General features: G+C 39.9%; 1 protein-coding gene across 10 annotated transcripts in view; it reads right to left on the minus strand.

Annotated features, from left to right (window-relative positions):
* The window catches only part of elna (elastin a), a 90144-nt gene that overhangs the window by 5071 nt on the left and 60312 nt on the right, over positions 1–24761 (minus strand). For 4 of the 10 annotated variants that reach the window (XM_079885636.1, XM_079885643.1, XM_079885641.1 and 1 more), the window contains 36 exons: positions 24565–24615; positions 24344–24415; positions 24156–24206; positions 23968–24039; positions 23785–23856; positions 22591–22635; positions 22380–22448; positions 22237–22281; positions 20365–20433; positions 19755–19790; positions 19611–19676; positions 19349–19405; positions 17819–17854; positions 17675–17740; positions 17178–17252; positions 16977–17009; positions 15949–16035; positions 15807–15839; positions 15418–15573; positions 15222–15254; positions 15069–15131; positions 13590–13652; positions 12462–12494; positions 11120–11203; positions 10835–10867; positions 10430–10501; positions 10303–10335; positions 10070–10180; positions 9940–9981; positions 7817–7858; positions 6277–6306; positions 5085–5114; positions 4918–4989; positions 3857–3913; positions 1058–1129; positions 726–761 (listed from right to left, as the gene is read on the minus strand). In XM_079885636.1, the coding sequence (XP_079741762.1) occupies positions 726–761; positions 1058–1129; positions 3857–3913; positions 4918–4989; positions 5085–5114; positions 6277–6306; positions 7817–7858; positions 9940–9981; positions 10070–10180; positions 10303–10335; positions 10430–10501; positions 10835–10867; positions 11120–11203; positions 12462–12494; positions 13590–13652; positions 15069–15131; positions 15222–15254; positions 15418–15573; positions 15807–15839; positions 15949–16035; positions 16977–17009; positions 17178–17252; positions 17675–17740; positions 17819–17854; positions 19349–19405; positions 19611–19676; positions 19755–19790; positions 20365–20433; positions 22237–22281; positions 22380–22448; positions 22591–22635; positions 23785–23856; positions 23968–24039; positions 24156–24206; positions 24344–24415; positions 24565–24615 (2097 nt within the window). Of the gene's footprint in view, positions 1–725; positions 762–1057; positions 1145–3856; positions 3914–4917; positions 4990–5084; positions 5115–6276; positions 6307–7816; positions 7859–9939; positions 9982–10069; positions 10181–10302; positions 10336–10429; positions 10502–10834; positions 10868–11119; positions 11204–12461; positions 12495–13589; positions 13653–15068; positions 15132–15221; positions 15255–15417; positions 15574–15806; positions 15840–15948; positions 16036–16976; positions 17010–17177; positions 17253–17674; positions 17741–17818; positions 17855–19348; positions 19406–19610; positions 19677–19754; positions 19791–20364; positions 20434–22236; positions 22282–22379; positions 22449–22590; positions 22636–23784; positions 23857–23967; positions 24040–24155; positions 24207–24343; positions 24416–24564; positions 24616–24761 lie in introns of all 10 variants that reach the window. The other 6 variants (XM_079885638.1, XM_079885637.1, XM_079885640.1 and 3 more) reach the window with 6 other exon arrangements.

Below are 24761 nucleotides of genomic sequence, written 5' to 3' on the forward strand. Positions count from 1 at the left end.
GATACATATAGATTGAGATTATAATTTGTAAAGACTTTAGTATCTTGGCAAATGTAAACAAAGATTGAGATTGTTGAGATCTCTTCTGAAAGTGTGAGAGTATTTCGGTATTTTTCTCAGGAGAAACATCAGAGAAGTTTTGTTGCGACTCTTCTCTACAGCAAGTATTCTGACAGATGGCTTTTGCCGGGTTTGCTGGATGCTGTGTCTTTGCATAATCAGAGAAGCAAATTTGGGAATCTGTTCTGAAAGGATGGTGCTAGAAGGAACACAGTGACACCAAATCACACGAGGGCTCACAGGATTAATGCAGACAAATCCCAGCCTCACTGCAGTGTGTGTGTGTGTGTGTGTGTGTGTGTGTGTGTGTGTGTGTGTGTGTGTGTGTGTGTGTGTGTGTGTGTGTGTGTGTGTGTGTGTGTGTGTGTGTGTGTGTGAGTGTGTGTGTGTGTGTGTGAAAGAGAGAGTGAATACAGAAGAGTGTGTGTAATGTACAGTATGTGTGTAATGAGGAGGACGGGAGGATTCTGGTGTCAAAAGAGAACCGACATGTCATAAGACCTCAAAATCCTCAAAATGTCAAAATCCTTGCTGGTATTGTTAACAGAATAGCATACTGTATAATTGGCAGTCTGGTGCATACAGGTGCACTTCAAATTTTTTGTTGATTGAAAATATAACTATTCTCCTCAATCATTCTTTGTAGCATTAATGCTGGGCCTTACCTGGCTGTGCATATCCTGTACCCAAAGAGCCGTAGCCTGTTAATAGAATAAGATGGTAAATATACTCAACACAAACTTAGTGCACACAATTTAGAGAAGGAAAACAGTGAACATTAAGTATTTGTTATTTGCACTTCCTTATATCCACTACAATTCCCCAGTGGAGAAAATGTGCAGTTAATTAATAAATCTATAGCCATGGGAAGTACATTTGTTCTTGGGGAAAATCTTTGAAAATGAACTTGGCAATGCTTTTGAAATACACTGAGGCATTATGGTGTGGAGCCACGTTGTGGAACGTGGATATGTTTGAGTATAGTTCATTGTTCTACCTGGTTTAGGTGGTTTAGCTCCAGTTCCAACACCACCAGCTCCCAATCCAACACCTGCTGGATACCCTCCACCTGCAACAAGATGATCTCAATGTCTTTCACAACAGTCCAATAACACAAGGAAAGCTATTTCAAGTGAGTGTTCACTATTTTGAGAGAAATTGGCATTGGCAGTGTTTGTCACTTAACAGAATCAAGGCTGTATGTGTGGAGGACATCACAACTGAAGTCATTTCCTACATTATTCTTACACTTTCTGTCTGGTGTTCTGGGGCCGTATTCACAAAGAATTTTAAGGCTAAAAGTAGCTCCTAACTGGCGAATTTAGGAGCAACTCCTAAAAATAATGGGCATGTCACTCGTAACTTTAGGACTCCTAATTTTTTTGACTAAGAGTAATTCACGAAGCATTTTAGCCCTAAAAGTAGCACCTAAGTCTGGGACAGCTTAAAAGAAGTCGAGAGGACTCCTAACTCACTAAGACCTATTCACAAACCGCTTTTTGTGGCATTTCACGTTGCGATGTTTTGAAATGCGTATGCGGCGCTACAGGAGCTTCCAATCGCGAGGGAACAATTTTGCATTGTAGGCATAACTAGGGATGCAATAACGCCACCAACAACAACCAAACCTAGGCTACTCATTGCATGTAAACTAATTGTAACGTTTCATTGTGAATCAAATTAAAATGTTCTTCTCTTTGCAAACGTAGGCAGAGGCATATAGTGACAGATTAATTCAATAATGTTGCAAAGATATTGCATCAATCCATATGTTTCATTAGGCTACTAGGCTATTTGTTTTGCCTTACTCTTTATTCATTTAGGCTATTTATTCAGTTATTCATCATCTTCCATCCTTCGCACTACTTGTGTAGCGCACGCATTCTCAGACCTGTCACTCATCATCGTAGGGGAGGGGTTTGAATCATTCCCGCATTACAATCATCAGCCAATCAAAGTGGTCACTTCAGTCAAGCTCGTGCATGAGTAATGACGTCATCCATAGCAACGAAGACTCACTCTTAGTTTAGGAGTTGTCATTTTTCTTTACTAAGAGTAGGTCTGAAAGGCGTTGTGAATAACTTTTAAGAGAAAACTCCTAGCTAAAATCTTTTAGTGCGATTCAGGAGTACTCCTAGTGGTAAGATAAAATGCTTTGTGAATACGGCCCCAGATTACTAGGAAACAAACATACCATTGGTTTGCTACCAAAGCAGTCACTGCACTGTTGTACGTGATATGTTGGTACTGTGTGGTTTGCTGAATCTTAATGTAAAATGTCACATTTGCAATATAAAATAATTATGGTGAAAATTTTTTAATCTTGACAAAAAAAACAACAACAAAAAACAGGACAATCCCACCTATCCTCTCGATACTCCGCATCACATGAGCTACACTCCTCTGCTGTGAGTCCTGCCTCACAAGTAGATCCTTTGTGGTATCTTGAAGGGAAGTCTAAATTACATTGACTATCCATTGGGATTGGGGTACTTCCGGGTTCGATGCTTGGCCCCCTCCTATTCCTGATATACACAACATCCCAGAGACCTATTTTCGCCTACAGCGATGACATGCATCTTATCGTCCCAGTCTGAAAATCCTAGTGTGGCTGCACAGATCTAGGCTTACCAAGTAGACATTTCAGCCTGGATGAAAGAACACCGTCTAGCAAAGAAAGCTCCTTGTCTTCCAAGCCTGCCCATCACTTTAACACTACATGAATGAATGTTGTCTCTCTAATGCTCCTCAGGAATTGATCCAGGATATTGTGGCATACTCTTCACTCTTGACACCTTTGTGTAAGACATCATGTCCAACCCACATAGCAACATTATGACGCCCCAGATCCGGCCCACATCTGGCACATGTGGAATGATGATCTGGCCCACATGCAGCGTGGAATGACGACCCTTGTGTGACTCATTCCTGTTTACCAGAAACTTTGTAAACACAGACTGTCATAGCAGTCAAAAAAAGACTGAAGTTATAATAATAGCTAAGAGCCCAACTAAAGTAAACACTAATCACTGGTATGGTGACTTTGAATGAAACACATGAGAGTTAAACCCTGTTAATTCTTAATAACTTCTGTAGACGTCTGACAGAAATAAAGTCAGTCTGGTTAGTAAGTGACGCTGGTAATGCTGTTTGTGGAGTTGTTTAATCCTCCTCTGCTGAGATCTTCACAGATTTATGTCTTCTTTTCTCTTCAGCTGATTTCATCTAAGGCTGTGGCTGGAAGTCAGTTGACGTTATTGTGTTTCTGCTTGTCTTTCCTTCAGTGATTCTGCTTGTTAACAGGCTTATTAAGGCTGAATGACTCAATATTTAATATACACAGGTTTTGTGGCTCAGATAAGGTCCAGTTCTGGTTTATTTCTTTGCTCTTGGCTGACATGTGGCATTGCTATGGCCTGCTTGTGGCCCAGATCTGGCAAACAGGAGTGAGCCACCTAAGGGCCGTCATTCCACGCTGCATGTGGGCCAGATCATCTTTCCACATGTGCCGATGTGTGGGCCGGATCTGTGGCGTCATAATGTTGTTATGTGGGAAGGCACTGTAGCTTAGATCTGTTTCCTACCGTCACTAACTAATTGCACATCTTCTGTACAGAAGTCTACGGAGGGACACATCATCAACAAAAAACCTTTTTTATCCAAAGTGACTTACACTGCATTGAAAACATGCATTTTATAGGTTCACATATTCCCTGGGAACCTATGACCTTAGTATTGTTAGCGCCATGCAACAGTGATCAGGTATCAAGTAATGTGGATTTGCATGACAGCTCACCTGCTCCAGGTATGAATCCAGGAACACCTCCTGCCCCAGTGCCTGCTCCTCCAACACCTGGACCAAACACACACACACACCGTGTCAACTAGGAGTCGGCATAGTGGCATACAGTGAGATTAATTTACATTTATGAATTTGGCAGACGCTTTTATCCAAAGCGACTTACATTGCATTTCAAGGTACACATTTACATTCTTATCAATTCTTGCTTTCCCTGGGAATCAAACCCATGACCTTGGTGTTGCAAGCGCCAACACTCTACTGTTTGAGCTACAGGAAAGCAAAGATTCAGATTGGAGACCTCTTCTATACTTGCATGGACATACTTTTCCAAATAAGGTTGAGGTCAAGATATTATTCCAAAATATAATATATTTGCATGTGCAGCAGATATTCCTCTACATATGGCGATTAGCATTCTCTGATTAAATTAATACATGCACACGTAAACATTCACAATGATGAATCCAGCTTTTAATGTTGTGTATATGTCTATGTGGTGTTTTTAATGTGCTTTAAGACAAACCATGTGTAAATTCATAAGTCGACAGCATTGCTGAGTATTTCCTGCTTAAAACTGCAGTGAACCAAAGACAGTCTCAAAAACACACTTTGAAATCGCTGGTGTTTCTGACGTCACAAACTACCTTGTAACCAATCAGATCAACGTGTGATCGTCAACCAGTGGATCTCTGAGCTGAGTGAGTGAGTGGAGGCGGGGCTCATTTGCATATTCATAGAACTGTGTACTAAATGAGGCAAGGGTGCCGAGTTACATTCAAGCTATTTTAAGGCATGAAGAATTTTTTTTTTTAAGGAAAAAATGCTTAAATATGTCATTTTGGTGATCAAAGATGAGTTTTAAGGGACAAAATGATTGACTACAGGGGGACTTTAAGGTGTTTACATTAACCAAGAATTTCAATTAACACAGGCATATGCTGCTTATGGCAGTCAGGTAAACATGTTGACCACATAATTCCAGTGGTGGAGTATCTTTGTGCATGTAAACTTGGTTAGTAATCAGCAGCAAAGGTACTTAGAAACTTCAATCTTACCGGGGGCTTTCAGAGGTTTGGCTCCAGGTAACACACCAGTTCCAATTCCAGAGGCTCCAGTGCCAAATGGGCCTTAAACAGCAGGAGGAAGAAACATTCAGCATGACTTTGACATTGGTAAGTCTTTAATTTGTTTTTGTCCTTAATGATGGACTAATAATATTTACCATAGCCATAGGGGTAAACCCCACCAGGACCTGCAAACACAAAAGTGTACTTTACACTGAAGTCAAATATAGTGTCCTATGACATAGCCTTTAAGGGTATTTGTAGTATTTCAGCATATGTACACAAAAGTTCACAAGTTTACAGTATTTGTTTGTTGTTTGTGTGTAAACTGTACTTGGGATGCATGTGTGTCCCACCCTTTTTTCCATTCCCCTTTTCATCTGACAAAACTTTCCCTTCCTGGGTTTTACTTAGTGGGAGATTGAATATATTTATTTTTTGCAACAGGTGTTGCTACAGTTAAACTCTGTTTGCTGAGTTTGTACACCAAAAGTATTATGGGAGACTATACGTAATATCAGATGGTAATATCATGGTACTGTACTAGACTATAGTACAGAGGAATTACCATGGTGCGTGTAAAAAAAAAAAAAAAAAAACCTTGACAATTGTTTAGTCTTGGGTTGTTTGGTCTTGGGTTGGGCATTAACTGTTTGATCTCTCGAGGTTAAAAACCTCAACCTCATCACACTCATCAGGGTTTTTCTTCTTCTTGAAATCACACAGATATTATGAGGACAGTGATATTTCAGGTCACAAGTGATTTTACACTGCCCTCTAGTGATACATCCAAGAAATGCACGTAATAAAAAAAGAAATAGGCCTACATATATTTAACAAGACTCCTTGATCTCTTCTTTATTTTTGTGCTCGATAGCCACTCATTCTCTCTCACCTGCTCTCACTTTTCTCTTGATCCCTCCACTTTATATTCTCCTCCCTTTGCTCAGTTTCTTTGCCAGTGTGTTTTGTACCTTCCACATTTCACATGTGTCTTTCTTTCTTCCAGAAAACCTGACATAATTGTCCTGTGGATTATGTTTTCTGAACATTTTGTATTTTCCTTGACTGTAGAGACGGTGCACGACTATACAACTTTGGGCTGTGAATTTTGTCTTCAATTCCTGAATATTTTTCATTCGGTGATTCTAAGAAAACTTGGCAACCATCAAGATAAACATGGAGTGTCTGGGGTTTGATAGGGAATGATACATTCTTTTAAAAGACGCCATCCCAACTGCTATCACGACTCAGGGTGACTAATGTATCTGAAGCCCAGGACATATAATTCTAGGCAAGCCACGCCTGCAGTGTCTAACGCTGTAGATTGAGGAAACTGCATGTACTCACCAGCACCACCAGGCACTCCATGCGCACCACCTGAGTAACACAACAGACCATGATTAGAAGCTTATACAGTCAGATGAGTCCAGACAGAAACACAAGCAACATTATAACAATGAATATCATTCTCAGGAAACAGTGCATTTTGAATGGCCATGACTGAATGATATAATTAACAGGAAAAATAACATTGCAGATGCTAAAGTTTTAATAGATGTAAGCCCATTCATAACCACAAAATTGTATTGGGTTTTAAATTTAAACAAAACAAATTCCACCTACTTTTTGCTTTTATTCAAATGAAAAATATCACTGTCTGTGTGTTTATAAAATGTATTTTCTGAGAAAATACAGTCTTTGTCCCTGCACTTTTTGTTCAAGACTGTTATGCTGCAATATTGCAAATGATGTCTTTTTAAAAAAATATATATATATTTTTAAGTTTCTCTTACAGTCTTCGTCAGCATTTCATTATGGTTACACTTAGATTGGCATGGCCAGTCTTAACAGTGATCAGAAAGAAAGAAACAAAAGTTGTTTTTATCACAAAGCACAAGAATGTAAATATAAAGGTGTGGTGCAAATATAGTTGTCAGCTAAGGCCATTATTAACCACTTCCACACTGACTTTTAACCACACACTATGTTGGTAGTAACAGGGTTGGTACAAAAAGTGTTTTAAAAGAGAAATGTCACAGGTTATTATTATCTTCTATTATAATATGTGATTAAAAAGCACACTGTCAAATGGCACAGCATCCTGAGAATGACCCATCAAGAGCTGAACAAACAGATTCTGAATGAGTCTCAATATCAAACAAGTTTCTGAAGTTTAATTTAGTGCACAGAAGACTTTGAACCAGGGTCCAAAATTAACATTTTGCCTCACCTGCCAATGGAGGGTGAATTGAGAAGAATGACTGCCCATAAAAATGTCTTAATGAAACTGCATTTTGCATTAAAATAGTCAGAATGACAATGGGATCATTTAGCTGATTTTCCTTATATATTTGTGTCACTTGCAGTGTCATATTCAAGATGATGCAGTCTCTATCTCAGATATGATTTTGTGTCACAAGTGTCACCAGTTCTGGAGAAAAAGAAAACTGATCCCAGAAAAATGCACAATGGTTATTTTCCCACTGGCGTCGCTCATGACAGATAGTTTTATCTCCGATCTGAATTAGATTTAAACCATATATAATGCTGCAGTTAAAGTCACTCTTCAACTGCAGAAGCCAATTTTTGCTCACATTTGCTGCTTGATGAGAGTTAATTTTGGTCCCTGCTCGAAACTGATCGTGTTCTTTCTTAATACTTAGTGTGCATGTTGTGTTTTGAAGACACAAAACATCACTGGACCATGTCCGGCTACAGGTACAGATTGTGAGTAACACATCTGAGAAAACGCAGACCTGCAAACTCAAGCGCAGATAGCAGCGAGGTTAGATGGAAGGCGAAAGAGAATTAAAGCCAGAGCTAAACGGTAATGGAGTTCCGCTACATTTAGACAAGACATTTGCTCATGCAATACAGTAGATCTTACTGAGCTCAGGGGCCTTGCCAGTGGCTACAATAGCTGTCGGTCCTGCCAAGAAACAACATGTTCCACCTTCAACTCTTGCAGTTCAAAGACAGGCAGCATAGAGGTGACTAGCTTATAGGCCGTAACAGGGTGCAGTTGTGGAGGAGATGAAAGAAACCAGCTATCAATTATTATGGTTATCGTTATTTGTAGGGCTCAGTTTGATAGATAGGGGGAAAAGGAAAATACCAGCAAGCTGACAGATGTTTATACAGATACAGTAATAGTCACCATTGTTTGTGGAAATACTGTCTCACTATCTCTACTCTTACAAAAATAACAGAAGTAACAAAACCTAGACAACATGTTATGGTGTTATATCTAGTCGCATTGGCACATATCTGCTTTATTTCCACATATGAATTGGGTAAGTTTGGGTAAGCGCCATTGGGTAAGTAAGTTGTGTCAAAAAGGAGGCCCACTGTCTTAGACTTAGACTGACCCTGGGGCCAGTTGCATTAACATAGCCATTCTGTTAAGACTGTGTCTTAAAAACTAGTATGATCAAGTAGAAGTTAGTTAGGGGTAATCAGTCTTACTGTTAAGTGTCAAATTAGACCAATCTACGTTTTTATGTTACTGACTTTAAAAAGTTATTAACAGTTTTAAAGAATAAAATTGGATGACTAACTTGTAAGACTAGTCTTAACAGTTTATGCAACTGGCCTGATCTAGTCAACAATATTAATATATTGTTTTATAATGTTATTTCTAGAAGTGTGAATACTTTGTAATAGTGATACAGTATATTTCTGTCCTAAATTCTCAAAAAGTTGAGATTCTCCCAAAACGCAAACACAAAACGTTTGTAGTCTTTTTCGCTGATCCGTGTAAATGGGGCTCGTTTTGAAAATGGTGTCGTAGAAAACTGTAAGGAAAAACTTCTCCGATTTAAGCATATTGTTGTCGTGTAAACATACCCTTAGAGGCACATATTGTCACGTGAAGGGGATGTTATTGAGAAATGTGTGTAGCTTACTTTATTTCATTTCAGATTATGTCCATGAAATTATATATACATATTTTTAAATAAGGACTACAATTCTGACCCCAAACCAATTACTATTATTTGTCTGTACAACAATTTGCAGAAAACCGCTGCACCATTACTTGAATGAGATACTACTTGATTTTTTCCCATTATTGTGGCATATTCAGAGCTAGCTGTGTCAGTACTTGGTTTTGTTGTGTTGCTTTTTCAGCCTCTAAAGGTCCTCACTGCGCCCTCGTGTCTTGTTCCCACAACTTGTAGTTAGTGTTATTGTCTTTACCTGTGTCTCAGTCAGCTGTGTGTGTTTTAGTGGCTCTTGCTGAATTCAGAACCGCATACTACTCTTACCATACAAAGATATGGTAAAAGTAGTATGTGTACTATAGGTTCTAAATTCAGCATCTGTCTCCTACAATGAAGAACAGTGTGTGAGCGGAGCAGTATGTCTTCATAAAACTGTAGGCGAAAAGTGCGCATACTGGACACTTCATTATCCTATTAGGCCACAGGAGAGGATTTGTTATTGGCAGTGAAGCGATGCAACTGACACCAAATGTCACATGACAACATGGCGGATATAGTACATCTGAATTTCATTCATACTAGTACCCATATACTCTATAGAACTTTTTTAGCAGTCACGAAGTTCATTTCAAACCAAATGTTGTACCTTCTAGACAGTATGCGATTTTGGACGCAGCTCTAGTTTCTTTGTTTGGTGTTTAGTTGTCCTGAAGCCATCTGCCTGTGTAAGTCTTCTCTAGTGCTTCACAATCTCCCCAGTAACTCACATTTTCAGACTCTCACGATGTTCGAGTCTCGGCTCTGACAAACTGCCTCTCAAATGTCTCTCTCCTCTATCTCTCTCTCACACACACAAACACAAAACTGACTGGTCAAATGCCAGACTGTCTCTTCCTGTCCTAGTCGGCAGTTCTTGGCCACAATAAAATACTTTATGTTATACTATTATCTTTGACATTAGTGTACTATAATTTACACTGGCTGATTGACAACAGACAACAGTTTAATGACAACAGATGAAAAAATGTAACTGAGTGAGAGTACATAGAGGTCGCCATTTTGTACTTACCTGGTACATCAGTCCCTGAGGGGGTCTGGATCGGAAGCTTTGCTGTGGAATGAACTCATTTTTACTGCAACTCAAGCATGATATACTTTGTGCTTCATGGCATTTGTTTGAGTAAGGCTGTTTTTCGTACCTGGTTTTCCACTTGGTGCAATGGGCACCCTAGTGCCACCCGGTACGACCACCACGTCACCACCAGGTGTTGCACCAGGAGCTGCTATATCAGTTCCAGTGATCCCAGCACCTAGCACACATTGGGAAGAAACCAACAGGTGCTATATGTTATGTTCCATTTCCTTATTAAAGGGCATGACAAAAGACAGGTGAACACAGGTTTAGATGGAGCAGTATGTGAAGCTACCGTACCAGTTTTAGGAGGTTTGACTCCACTAGGATATCCTGCAAAAAATTAAATAAGTCTCAATGATTGATAACCTGCTGATTATTATCTCACATTGACAGTGACCTGTTCATGGGTCAGTTGAATCTTTACCTCCTGGTGTCAATCCTGTCCCAGGCAGTGGTGCTCCTGCACCAGGTACCGTTCCTGCACCCCCCACAACTCCTGCAGGCAAACCATGTCACCATTCTGATCAGTGCCAACTAGTTTGTACTAACATCTCTTTTTCTCTGTAGTCAACTTTTACTTTTAGTTAAATATCACTGTGGTTCTGGAGTTTGCCTATATAATCTTTACGCTATTAACTTTTTTGACTTGATGTCCGTAGGGAAGGGCTAGAGGAAAGACTCGAGCTTAAAAATGATTTTAAACAAATTTCAAAAGTGGTATTTATTTGTTTTTGTGTATACATTTAGTAAGCAAAAAAAAAAAAAAAATTCACTAAGGATACATTTAAAATGTATTAAGATAAAGGTACAAAATGTTAATGTCTCTCACCGTATTTTGGAGGTTTAACTCCTGCTGGGTACCCTGTAATGGCAAAAATTCAATTTATAGAACTTATCTTTTAGATCACAATTTTTGATTATATCATGCTTGCCTAATTATTCTGAGAATTCAGTTTAATTTAAACCTTTAAAGACTTTTTAGAGTTTAAGCACTTTTTAGAGTTTAAGCACTTTTTAGAGTTTAAGCAAAAGTGAGCAGTAATCTTTAAGCAATAAATGTCTTGATTAAATGGTGCAGTTGTCAGTGAAAAAAAAAAAAAAAATGAATGGAGACCTCCAGGTACACCACCAGGTACTCCACCAGGTACTCCACCAGGTACACCGCCAGGTACTCCACCAGGTACACCACCCGGAACACCTACACATTAAATCTGTCATTAAAATCGTGATGAAACTGAAGTAGCTACAGATCTTTTCCTCCATATTGTGATGTATATCTGAGTGTAACATATTATCAAAAGAGAAAAAAAAAATTGTAGGATGGGAACTTGCTTTTTATACATCATTGTTGATTGGATGTTGGCATGGCACATAAAACTGAAGGAAGATTAGCGTGAGCGAGTTTTAAGAGAACCAAAAGTCCTGCATACGTCACCAGAGAAACGTTTTCACTGGAAGATCCAGTTATGACAGTGGTTTTCAATCCTGGTCCTGGGGACCCACAGCTCTGCACATTTTGTCACATCTTTTATCTGACACACACAGTTCACCTAATGAGCTGATGATCTGAACCAAGTGTGTTAAATCAGGAAGACATACAAAATATCCAGAGCAGTGGGTCCTCGGGACCGGTTTTGAGTTATTACATTTTGATTAAAAGGGTATTTTCAAAAAATAAAACATATAAGCCAACAAACCATTCACAATAATATCTATAGCATGCATTTAACAAACAGAGAATTTTCTTTTCATGCTGACTTTATTAAACATTGATTAACACCCGAACTAGCTAATTAAGGTGGATTACTAGAAACAACCAGCAGGTGAGTTGGAGCAAGGTTGGGACCAAATTCTGCGGGAAGCTAGCCCTCCAGGAACACCCCTGGTCTAGAGATTATCTAATGCAGGGGTCTCCAAACTCGGTCCTGGAGGGCCACTGTCGTGCAGAGTTTAGCTCCAACCCCAAATATACACACCTGAACCAGCAAATCAGTGTCTTACTAGGCCCAGTAAGAAACAGGCTGAATCCGAAATCGCCCCCTAAATCCTCATTCACTATTTCCTATGTTAGTCCCCTAATACCGTTCACTTGAAGGAGTAAATGAAAAGGAGTGCGCGAATTCGGACAGCCGTTGAGCGTACATCAATTGTACACTCGTTATTGCAGTGCAATGTGGGATTGAATAAGTGCACTCAATAATGTCCACTGTGGTTTCGGACACCACTACAATTGGCTGTCCCCTCAAATAACGCCCTATTTGAGGATATGGGGGGCAATTTCGGGTTCAGCCTGTGTCTTACTGGGCCTAGGTAGACACTGATTTGCTGGTTCAGGTGTGTTTAATTGGGGTTGGAGCTAAACTCTGCATGACAGTGGCCCTACAGGAACGAGTTTGGAGACCCCTGATCTAATGTGTTGAAATTCCTGTTTGTTTTTAAAAATTAAAACCATTTACCATATTTAGGTGGTTTTGCCCCGGTTCCATATCCTGAGAAAATATTAAATCAATGTTTACATTGCTGCACAATTGAGAAAATATTTCACTATTTTGTAGCATAATGGGTAATGACTTTACTTTTGTAGTATTTCTCAGATAAGGTTATAGTTATTAGCAATCAATTCTCAGCATAACAAATTCATAACCACCTAGTATACCACACAAATGCAACTCGCCTAGTATACCACACAAATGCAACTGTGGCTCTTTTCTCTCCTGTCACAGAGGCTTCTAAATATCTCTCCTACCACCTGCCCCTTGACCTTATTCTCCCCATCTTCAACAATTATTAATCATTTTCCTCTAGTAGAATATCCTGCTAGACAACAATTCTTTAGGCAGACATTCAGGGAAGACTGTATAGCTATTTATTATCCTTTGGTTGGTGGGAAATCATCCACTTCATTCTGCTGGACCTGTCTAAATCACATCAGTTAACTACAGGGTACCTCAGGGTTCGATGCTTGTCCCTCTCTACTTCTTCATATACACACCAGCACTGACACCTATCATCCAGGCATATGGATTTCCCTTCCACTGTTATGCTGATGACATGCAGTTCTGTTTCTCATCCTAGTATGATGATCACACAATGGCTGCATCTTAACTTGCCTAAGCCTGGATGCAACAAAACCACCTCCAACTCAGCCTAGTGAAGACTGAGCTCCTTGTCATTCTGACTTGTCTAATTCAACACAGCATCATCATTGATCTAGGCTCATTAACAATATAATAAGATCAGACCCTTTCTGTCTGAACTCCTTGTCCAAACTCTTGTCATCTCTAGACTGAAGAATGCTCTTTTAAGTGGCCTTACTGCTTGCTCAATAAATCCATTGTAAACAATACAGATTGCAGATAGTCACGTTTGGTTTTCAATGAACCCAAGAGTCAGACTGCATGTTACACCTCTTTTGTCTCACTCCAGAAGGTGTCAGTCTCTGCTTACATCAAGTTTAAGGCTATGATGCTTAGCTACTAGTTTAGAACTAGACATGTATTGCGGCACATCATGTTGTTGTCTCACAGGGATGAAAGATGTAGTGTACTTTATTGGCTGAATATTTGAAAATGTAATAATTTCACCTCCAATGGGATATCCAGTTCCTGTTCCAACTCCACCTAGGACTCCTCCAGCTCCGCCCAAACCTAATGACAGCACAAATGCCATTAGACTGAAGGAAGGTCATGCTGTCGTGGTTGTAACAGTCTGTAACTGGCAAACTAAAAACTGAAGTGTTGCAAAAATCTTAGCAAACCAAAATTTGATAAACCATTATAAATAATAGAACATTTCCAAATTTCAAGGCTCAGTAACAGCTCTTTGGGTCTTGCTATCAACACATTTTCACTTGTAACTAGTTGTTCAGAAAAATAGTCAGCAGTTAGCAGTTTACTATTAGTAGCGAATAGACCATCTCTGTCGTCTACAGCGGAACTGGAATTTGCCAACACAGCTTTAGTTTACTTTATTTTCACTTAATGTAATTCATATTCTATTTTCTCATTACAAGTCACAAACGTGCCACAGAACTAAACAAATAGTCCTGCTTTGTGCACCTGTATTGTTTGGAGGTATGAGCTTTTAACAGTGTGACAAACAGGGTGGGGCCGAGAGCCATGGAAGCGGAGTGATGCCAGTGGTGGTGACCGGTCTCGAGTCACACGAATGAGCTCCGGAAGGATAAAAGGAGGAGGGACGACAGTGGAAGGTGAGAGAGGACCCAACAGTCCAGGCTGGACAGCCTGGACTGTTGTTTTGTTTTAGTTTATGTGGCAGCCATCTGTGTGGGACTGCCACTTCACTTTCGTTTTGTTTATATTTATTTGTGATTAAAGTTATGTTGAACATTCACGGGTTCCATCCGAGTCTGCCTCCATGGACACTCGATGGGATGGAGTGACTTGCCAGGTGGACGGCAGCGACTTCATCCCCCCCCCCCCCCCAGTAAGTCACTCCAGCCTATCACCTCAAGCGTCCTTGGCAGGAGACACTGCCACAAAAAAGTTCACAATTTGCTAAACCTGAGTATAATATCCAGGGGCTGTTCTTACCTTACTTAAGGGTCTGGCCCCAGCTCCAGTCCCATAACCCATACAACATATTGGTGCCAAATACTTTCACAGCAGCGAGCTTAATTTGAGGGAAGCCATGTAGTATTAATGAGACAAACATGCTCAGTCATGTTTCCAATTAATGGAACATGAGCTAAATCTTCAAACATCCAAATCCAATCTGTTTCAAGGAACATGGTTACAGTACAAAAAAATAAAAATAAAAAAAAAGGATTTATGCTTTCAAAGCCTAAAGTAATTTAACAAGCTATTTATTTGATGTTGCAACAGACTCTTCAGATATTAAAGAAGAAAAAAAAATGTATATGGCTAGGCAAGCTTGAATACAATGTAAACCAGAACAAGTCAAATTACTGAAGAAATCATATAATCTCTCTAAATTAAAACTTTGTTGTTCACCTCAATTCAAACTCAGTAATGTCATTTATTTTAATATCTTTGTTTACTCACAATGTAAACAGCTGTTATATTAATATGGCCTAATATTACCTGGTCTCTGGAGCCCTGGCACAAATCCAGTCCCTCCTGGTAAACCACCACCACCACCCAAACCTAGATGAAGAATTTTGATTTAGAGCAGACAATTCAATGTTCCTAATCTCTGGTTTATATATAAATACAGTACTCAGCTAATATAAATACCATATTTAAGAGCTTTGGCACCAGCAGGGTATCCTTAAACACACAAATATAAACAGATGAGCATTACAATTCAATTTAATACAGATTCAATACTGATGCCCATGCACTTTCATCCAAAATCTCAAAAAATGATTATGTCTAACATGTCAGCTAATTCAGTTTTTCCATCATGCTTTCCAGAATAAAGCAGTGATACCTCCAGCTCCAGTTATTGGTACTCCTCCTGGTACACCTCCTGGTACTCCTCCTGGTACTCCTCCGGGGACTCCTCCTGGTACTCCTCCGGGGACTCCTCCAGGGACTCCTCCTGGTACTCCTCCGGGGACTCCGAAACCTGTTCCTCCAGGTACTCCTAAGGCCACAACAGCATAATCTTTGACCAAGCAGTCCTCTACTGACAGTACTGTATGTATGTACAGGGTAGTAATTTAAATAGTTCATATTATAATATCACCACAATAATTGTCTATTACAAACAACATTCCAGCATAAATATATGGCACAATAAAAAGTGCAAACTATTTATCTTACAGAGCATTGCCAGTGCACTCTAGACAGTGTCTAAGAAAAGAGTCAAACCCATACCATATTTAGGAGGTTTGACGCCAGCTCCTAGCCCTGAAAACATTGATCACTGTTACGAAATATTAACCAAAAATAAGCTACATCGAGCTTAAATAACAAAAAACAGTTGTGAGAAATTGAGACAAATCAACATATATTGCACCTCCAGCCCCAGGCACAGCTCCAGGAATTCCTCCGATCCCAGCAACAGAACCATAGCCTGGGAAAACACCAGCCCCTCCTGCTCCTCCTACAGACAAGTCATGGGCAGCCAATCAGTGTAATTTTATTTCTGAAGTTTTTATTATATAAAATTATTTTTATTATTTTATTATACATAATGTCTGGTAAAAAGGCTGTGAAAGTGCTAATTCAGCATAGCACTTTTTACTGTTTAGCACCAACTATCCAAAGTGTTGTGATGTAAACAGATTCATTTTTGGACTTTATTTTCTTTAAATTATACTCTGTTTTAGCCTGGCAAGCCAGACCTACATCAAGATGTTAGGTCTGGGAACTCACCATAGACACGGCTCAATCCGAGGGGCGGGATAAACGGCTGTCTTTCAAATTCCCTCTGCACGCAATAGGACAGCGCTTCAACCAACCAGAGCATTTTCCCAACAGCGGAGCTAACGTTAGTTGATAGATTCAACTTTTGAATCTGGCCGGCAAAACTACAAACACATCTTCCTTTTTTAAGAATGACTTAACCGTCGCAACTCTGTCGTCATTATGTTAAGCCCGCCCCGCCTACTCTATACACAATGTGATTGGCCTGACCTAATTTAGGTTTTTCCAGCTCGAAAGTCAACGGAGAGTTGCTAGACTACCCTGGCTGCAAAATAAATTTTGCTGCCACTAGGGTGCGTCTAGATTTCTAGGCTAACTCTGTTTATCATACTCTCTGAAATACATCATGGCAAACCATGATACTCTGATGTACAGTAAAACATACCATGGTACTTAATGATTACTATCTTAGTGTACCAGGGAATTTACATGACACTTAAAGGTTCTTCATAGAACACTGGCAAAATCTAGGTACTAGCAAGATCAAAGATCACTAGCAGCCCATTGCGCCAAGTTCTTGCTGTTATCCTTGCTCCCCAGTCAACTAAAGCCTGTACTGTACATACAATCTCTGAATTAAGTCATGCACCTATAAATTGTAATTAATACTTTTCTTACCATATTTAGGAGGCTTCACTCCACCTGGATACACTAAAATAAAAGGAATTGGTAAAGTAATTTCTACAATTATTAACATAGTTTACCTTCATATTTTTTTATTTATTATTAGATTAACACTTTATTATTTGCAGCATTTTTACCTCACAACATCAATTTTAGGTTTCATTAGATGCAATATTAGCGTGATGTAAAACTCACCTCCAGCCCCTGGTCCTGTTCCAGGAAATACTCCAGCTCCCCCCGCTACTCCACCAACTGGTACACGACCTGCACCTATGAAAAAAGACACAAGTTGTTTGAGATCATCTTTTTTAAAATGTCTTAATATTTGCAAAATATTTTAACGAAATAAGCAGTGAACCACTTTAAAAAAAAATGCCCCTGAGACTCTAAAATCCATCCAGTAACTTTTGAGTGGCTTGATCTTGGGCAGCTAGTCTGTCTTTGTTTTTTGCAGGAGCAGTTTTTATTTAATTATTTTTTTTTAATCATAATCCAAGATAGTGGCCAAACTAACTGTGGCACACATTTTAATTGAACCGATAAAAGGAGAAAAACTCAGCAGCTAATATTGAAGCCAATAACTGCCATCTGAGATCTGACGAGAAGGAAGAATATACAGTTGTGCTCATGGATATTTAGTTTGCCAAGTGCCTCAAAAAGCTAGTTAGTTTTGATTGTTTGTTCCCCCTCACCTCCTGCTCCAGGGTACAGTCCCCCAAAACCAGGCACAGCACCAGCTCCACCTGCCCCACCCAAACCTAGGAGATCAGAGAAGAATACATTATAAGATGCTGTGGATATCTGGTCTAAGACTGAATCATTCAAATCTGTCTTACCGTATTTAGCTGCTTTGGCTTGAGCGGGTGTCAGACCTTGTAAAGAAAGCAGAAATAAATGTATTGAGACTCTATGATCATTGTAATGGAAGATATGTGAAAAATGTTATACATATGAACATTATGGACATAATTGGCCATCTCCCAAATTAACTGGACTAGAGATACCAATCGTCCAACCTCTAAGGTTCGGGACATGGTGGAGGATTCCACTCGAGCCCAACCCTTTTGGCGGCCCAGGCAAGAATAACCATCAACTCTGGATCAGGCTCGGGCAACGCAACTTTCTCAGAAGGAGGAAATGCAGCCAAGTCCTCATCTCCAGACTCAAGCTCACCCTCCAATACTACGATTGACATCTGGTCGGCAGAGGGAGCCCCGAATTAAATGACTGACCCGTAATGAGAGGGGCCAGCGCGCCAGCCGGAAGCTTCAAGGCTTGCGGTGTTTGAGAGAAGTGAAGGGCCCACAGGGATTGGGTACTGGGCGGAGAAGCCCTCACTGTGATCCTCAAGTCACCCTGGCTATTTGTCGAAGTAGCCCTCTTTTGGGGTTGGCCAAAAGAAGCACTATATCGAGGCATAGGTAAGGGGACCCCACCTTGTTTGATGTATAGGAGTCTCGACCGTAACACCGCAATGGTCATATTCCCGTAATGGGAACATGAGTCATCCACAAACGCTGCTTCAGCGTGCTGAATGCCCAGACACGTGATGCAGTTTTTGAGACCGTCAGTCTGCACCAGGGAACGACCGCACCCAGAAACACACAGGTGATATCACATCTTGAAAAAGACGCAGTCACAACCGTGTTACTCTTTTAGGAAATAGCTCTCTAAGGTACCGAAGCACACAGGAGAAATGGCCGCGGCAAACACTGGCAGGGGGTGGTGTAGCCCACACAGTAAAGCACTCACTATGAACGCCCTCTAACCAACCAACAATCAAAGAAAAGAAAATGCTGTTAAAACAGCAGTTGAGAGCGCTAGAGGCTCGCAACCACCACTGTCTCGCACTGTCACATCAACACCAGATGAGAGGCTTCTTCCAGAAGAGTTCAACATACTCCCTCGTTGCAAACCAACACTCTTCAGAGACATACAGAACTGTTCGGCTCTGAAGCGAAAAGCAAATGGTACGTACATCCTCTTCCTATTTTTACACACGCTGCGGGGTGGAGCGTGAGATGCAAATCTCGCACGCCAATGTCCATTGGCTCGTTCTGTTAACACTCGCAGATGATAGGCTCCCTGGCGGGATCCCAATATGTCGATGACATCAACGTAACGTCGAATGTGACCGACTGAAAGGGAACTATAGTTGTTTGTAATACTTCTCTTACTATATTTAGGAGGCTTCACTCCACTTGGATACATTAAAAGAAAAGGAATTGGTAAAGTCATTTCTACAATTATTAATATAGTTTACCTTATTTTTTTTATATTAAAACTTTATTATTAGCAACATTTTTACCTCATGACATGAATTTTATGTTTCATCAGATGCAATATTAGCGTGATGTAAAACTCACCTCCAGCCCCTGGTGCTGTTCCAGGAATTGCTCCAGCTCCCCCTGCAAAACCTGCACCTACGAAAAAAGACAAGTTGTTTGAGATCATCTTTTTTTTAAATGTCTTAATGTTTGTAAAATATTTTAATAAAATAAGCAGTGAACCACTTTAAAAAATGCCCCTGAGACTCTAAAATCCATCCAGTAACTTTTGAGTGGCTTGATCAAACTTTTTTGAGTGCTTCAAAAAGCTAATTAGTTTTGATTGTTTATTCCCCCTCACCTCCTACTCCAGGGTACAGTCCTCCAAAACCAGGCACAGCACCAGCTCCACCTGCCCCACCCAAACCTAGGAGATCAGAGAAGAATACATTATAAGATGCTGTGGATATCTGGTCTAAGACTGAATCATTCAAATCTGTCTTACCGTATTTAGCTGCTTTGGCTTGAGCGGGTGTCAGACCTTGTAAAGAAAGCAGAAATAAATGTATTGAGACTCTATAATCATTGTAATGGAAGATATGTGAAAAATGTTATAGATATGGACATTATGGACAAAATTGGCCATGTCCCAAATTAAATGGACTAGTATATTCAGTAGATATATTCCCATTTGTCATTCTGTCATTCAAAAGTGTGCTACCTAGATCCCTGCTTTGTGCCGTCAAAGCATCTTTAGCTGAAAGATGAACTGAATGAAGGTTCAGCATGATTAGCTGAACCTACATTGGGTTCTGCAGCGCACTACTACCAACAGCAACATTAATGAGGCAGTATGTCACTGAAAGGAGAACATGATTTTGCCATGTAGGACACCTTTTTTCTGGTGAGGTTAGGAATAGGATTAGGATTAGGACAATGTTTATTTGACAGGAAAGTTGTTCTAGGACCGATAAAAATGTGAACTTGGAGGCAGACTGCAAAGATTGAGAATGTCATTTGGGAAAGGACTGTTACTGATGACAACTACATCCTTAAGGCCCTGTACTTCACTTATTTTATGATCTTCTGGATATATTGTACAGACAGACATTTACCTCCTGTTGCAGGGTAGACCCCTCCGGCTCCTGGCACAATCCCAGCACCACCAGGAACTGCTCCTGCACCTGGAGCAAGGCAGAACCATGATTACTCAGTTTGACATTGCCAATGCTATATTTCAATCCTCCTCCAGGAGGGCTGCTGTCCTGCAGAGTTTAGTTCTAACCCTGAACTTTTGCTTGTACTTTCCTGGTAACCATAAATACATTGAGTGGCTTGTTTGGGTGTGTTTGATTTGGGTAAGAATCAAAAAACCCTGGTATATCAGAAAAAAAGCCTGGGGTCGGTGGTCGCGTCGGCGCAATCACCTCGCTTTTTTTCTTATCAGTGCGAAAGAGACTCAGATAACTGTATTGTCATGCAGACAAGTGTTATACATCATTCAAAACTGTTAAATGTCTTCTTTTATTTGTGTACACTCATAAAGAAACCTTTGTCTAACCTAATAAAGAAAATAAACATGATGTGCGTTTTGCCACCTCTCTCAGTGTGAAGTTCATTCTGAAACTTGCCACACAGAAAGGCTCTTTAGAAAGCTTGAAGTGTCTATTTTAAAAGATGTGAATCATATCAAAAACAAATATTCTCTGTCTAAGTAATCTGTATGAAAGCAAGGAGAGGTACAGTTTCTCAAGCGTCTGCTCATTACCTCTAATGTGACCACACCCACGCGCACACAAGCGATTCACATGCAAATCGTTCACGTGAAAGAATGAGCACCTGTAAACACCCTCAATACCTCAAAACAAAGAATTAAATCATTCCTTTGCTTTTCATTGAGTTTGGAAGACACGCTGTGAGTTTACCTTGGATTTACCTCAGAAGAAGAAGAGCGTGATTTGAAGATAAGAACGATTTTTTTAGTGTTCGTGGATATCTGCTCAAACGTAGATGTTTATAACGTGGTAACAATAATGTTTCATATGAGGATTGGCTCGATCACTTCAGTAAATGTTCTCTGTACGGGCTTTGAGTTTGGGCCACTCGCGCTGTACATTTGAAAAGCAAAACGTGCCAAACATTAGGTTACATGTTTTTACTCATTTCAATACGTCGTAACGAATTAAACATTTGAAGTACCATATGATAATCCATATATGTTTCTCTAGTGTAGTGTACTGAAGTGTTCCTTTTTAATGATTTATCATTATAGGTCACCTGCATTTCTGTAAAGTAAAATTATTATTATTGTTATTACCCTATGCAGCCCTACAAGTATAATTCCACAAGGAATTTTAAACCAGAACATTTTTTTCCCCAGGATTTTATTCCCCCAAATCGTGCAGCCCTTCTCCCGATATCTGCATGTTCACAGTTGTTTTGTTGTTGTTTTAACAGGGACCAGATGTCCCACTGATGAGTCCTGCTGACTGAAACACTCACACAAGTCTCTGTACATGAACATGGTAAAATGAAAAATCAAACACCCTGGAAATGACAGGTATGTTGAACACGAACTGTTTCAGGAATGGTACAAAGGTGTGTGACTGTTCACTTCTCTCTGTCTTTAGATCAGTGTGTTCAATAATGTGCCTTTTTGTCCATCATTATGTATCTTTGGATTATGTTGAGTTGTAAATAAATCCAAACAATCAAAAAGCCATTCTGTTAAACTCTCTACATTGTTTGTTCAAGTTCCCTCACATTCCCACCTGATAGGGCCATTATGAGAGGGTCTTTGTCCTTCTCAGGTGTGAAACACATCAATATTCATGATCATTCATGCCCTCTTCACATACAGCTTTCTTACACAAAACATGTCTTACAAATTTTAAATCAATATATTGTTTCATGTGAATGAGTGGGCAGGATGATTTTCACATCGTTTTGAAGAAAAAATTGGAGCTTAAATATGGATACATGCTTACCATATTTAGCAGCTTTTGCCTGAGCAGGGGAGAGTGCACCAGTACCTTGACACATGGGAAAACAAACAAGAAAAAGTTTCAATATTGTATTATTCTACTAAACCGTCTGTCATTTAAGGCTAAGGCACACATATGTATCTCACCTCCTACCCCAGGAAAGAGTCTGCCTGTGCCTGTTGCACCACCAATACCAGTAACACCAGGACCAGCACCTAGTCAAACCACAAAACACATTCTCAAGCCAAAAAACATGTTATCGGTTTATCAGTTGATAATGTGGTAGGGAAGCCTGACTTGCTAAATAACCACTTATGGGCCTCATAATATAGCAGGATAATGAATCAGTGTACTCACCATATTTAGCTGCTTTAGCTTGAGCTGGTGTGAGAACACCTGTGCCTGCTCAGAGGGAACAGTTTATTTGGTAACACTTCATTTTAATGGTCCACTTTAGACATTCTATTAACTATAAGTAACTTTTGTAACTACAGTCATTAGAGTAGTAGACTGTCTGCTTTATATCTGCCAACACTATATTCCGATGCTCCCCCAACAGACTAATCTACTGACTATTAGTAATTTTGCAGCTACATGTCAACTTACTAACCTGAAGCCTAACACCTAACCTAACAGTCTACTACAGTCTACTAATACCCTATTACATGTAGTTGCAAAGTTACTTATAGTTAGTCGTGTCTCAAGTGGACTATCGAAATAAAGCAACTGTTTATTCTGATATAAGTGCCCACTCTGCACAAATAAATACATGTAAACATGTTAAAGTGGGATTTATCATTTGAAACTACACTGTAAAAAATGAACATGTGCAGTTGTTGCTTTAAGTACTGTAGGTATTTCTACCTGATTCTGCCAACAAATTCTAATTTTGTTTTTGTAATCTACTTCAATCAGTTTGATGTAACATAAAACAAGGGAATGCGTGTTTTATCTTAATTGAATTATATTGACCCAACATACAATTTCCATTAAAGCTCAGGATGAACACATGCGCACCTGGATTTTGCTTAAATGAAAAATTGTGATTTGGGGTTATTAAACATTATTGCATCAAAGTGAAAATCGCAATTGACAGCACTACTCTTCACCACATTGGTAACCACAGAATTCAATAACAGAAACTCCTCTAAATGTCCAACTGAACATTAAACATTAACACAAACTACCAACCTCTTTCCCTTTACTGAAAAACACATAAAATAACACTTAATCCCTAAATGTACTCATCTAATGCAGTCCCTTTCAAAGCATGCTGGAAACTACTGATCCACTGCCCAGGGCTGCGTTTCTAAAAAGCGTTGTGAGCTAAGTAGATCGTAGAGACCATTAGTGGCAAAGGCTTTACGATCTACTTAGCCCCCGATGCTAAATGCAGCTGCTTGTACGCTCTATTCTGGGGCTTCTTTTTTCTGTTCCACAACTTTACTCACGAGTGAGTAAATGATTTCCATTTTGGGGTGTTCTATTTCTTTAAAATGACAATGGCTGATTGCAGCTCTTAAATCATTCTTTAGCTAAATGATTTCTCACCTCCTGCCCCCGGGGAAAGACCACCAGCACCACCTGGCAGACCTCCAACTCCCCCTAAACCAGCTCCAATACCTGAGGAAATATGTAAACACTGAAGTAGCTGCTTGAGTAAATTACTAATTCCTTTAATATGAAAATGTTGTTTGCTGTTTTGGGGGATTACAAAAGAAAAGGCATCTTCACCTCCTGCCCCTGGGTAAAGTCCACCTGCACCACCCGGGAAAGCTCCAGTCCCACCTAAACCAGCTCCAGCACCTTAAGAAATTTGCAGAGTGAACTTTTCATACTACATTCATATTACACAAATTTGCACATAATCTTAATATCTTTAGGTCATGTGGCTATTAAAATAATTTAATAATGATTATTACCATATTTAGCAGCTTTGGCCTGTGCTGCAGAGACCCCTAAAGATCCCACACCTGCATACAGACACAGCAGATCAGCCATTGATCATGCATTTGCCGTGCTTTGACTTCCATTTCTGAACGGACTATTCCTTTAATATGAAAATGTTGATTGCAGTTTCATGGGATTACAAAAGAAAATGCATCTTCACCTCCTGCCCCTGGGTAAAGTCCACCAGCACCACCCGGGAAAGCTCCAGCCCCACCTAAACCAGCTCCAGCACCTTCAGAAATTTGCAGTGGGTGAACGTTTCATATTACATTCATATTACACAAATATGCACACAAATCTGAAGCAAATCTTAATATCTTTGTTCTGTGGATAGAGCTTAGGTCATGTGGCGTTTAAAATAATTTAATAAATGTTTCTTACCATATTTAGCAGCTTTGGCCTGTGCAGCAGAGACCCCTAAAGATCCCACACCTGCATACAGACACAGCAGATCAGCCACTGATCATGCATTTGTGTGTGTGTGTGTGTGTGTGTGTGTGTGTGTGTGTGTGTGTGTGTGTGTGTGTGTGTGTGTGTGTGTGTGTGTGTGTGCACTGTTTGCAGCCATGTAAAGTAAC

Source organism: Squalius cephalus, assembly GCF_949319135.1.
Source record: "Squalius cephalus genome assembly, chromosome: 11".
NCBI lineage: Eukaryota > Metazoa > Chordata > Actinopteri > Cypriniformes > Leuciscidae > Squalius > Squalius cephalus.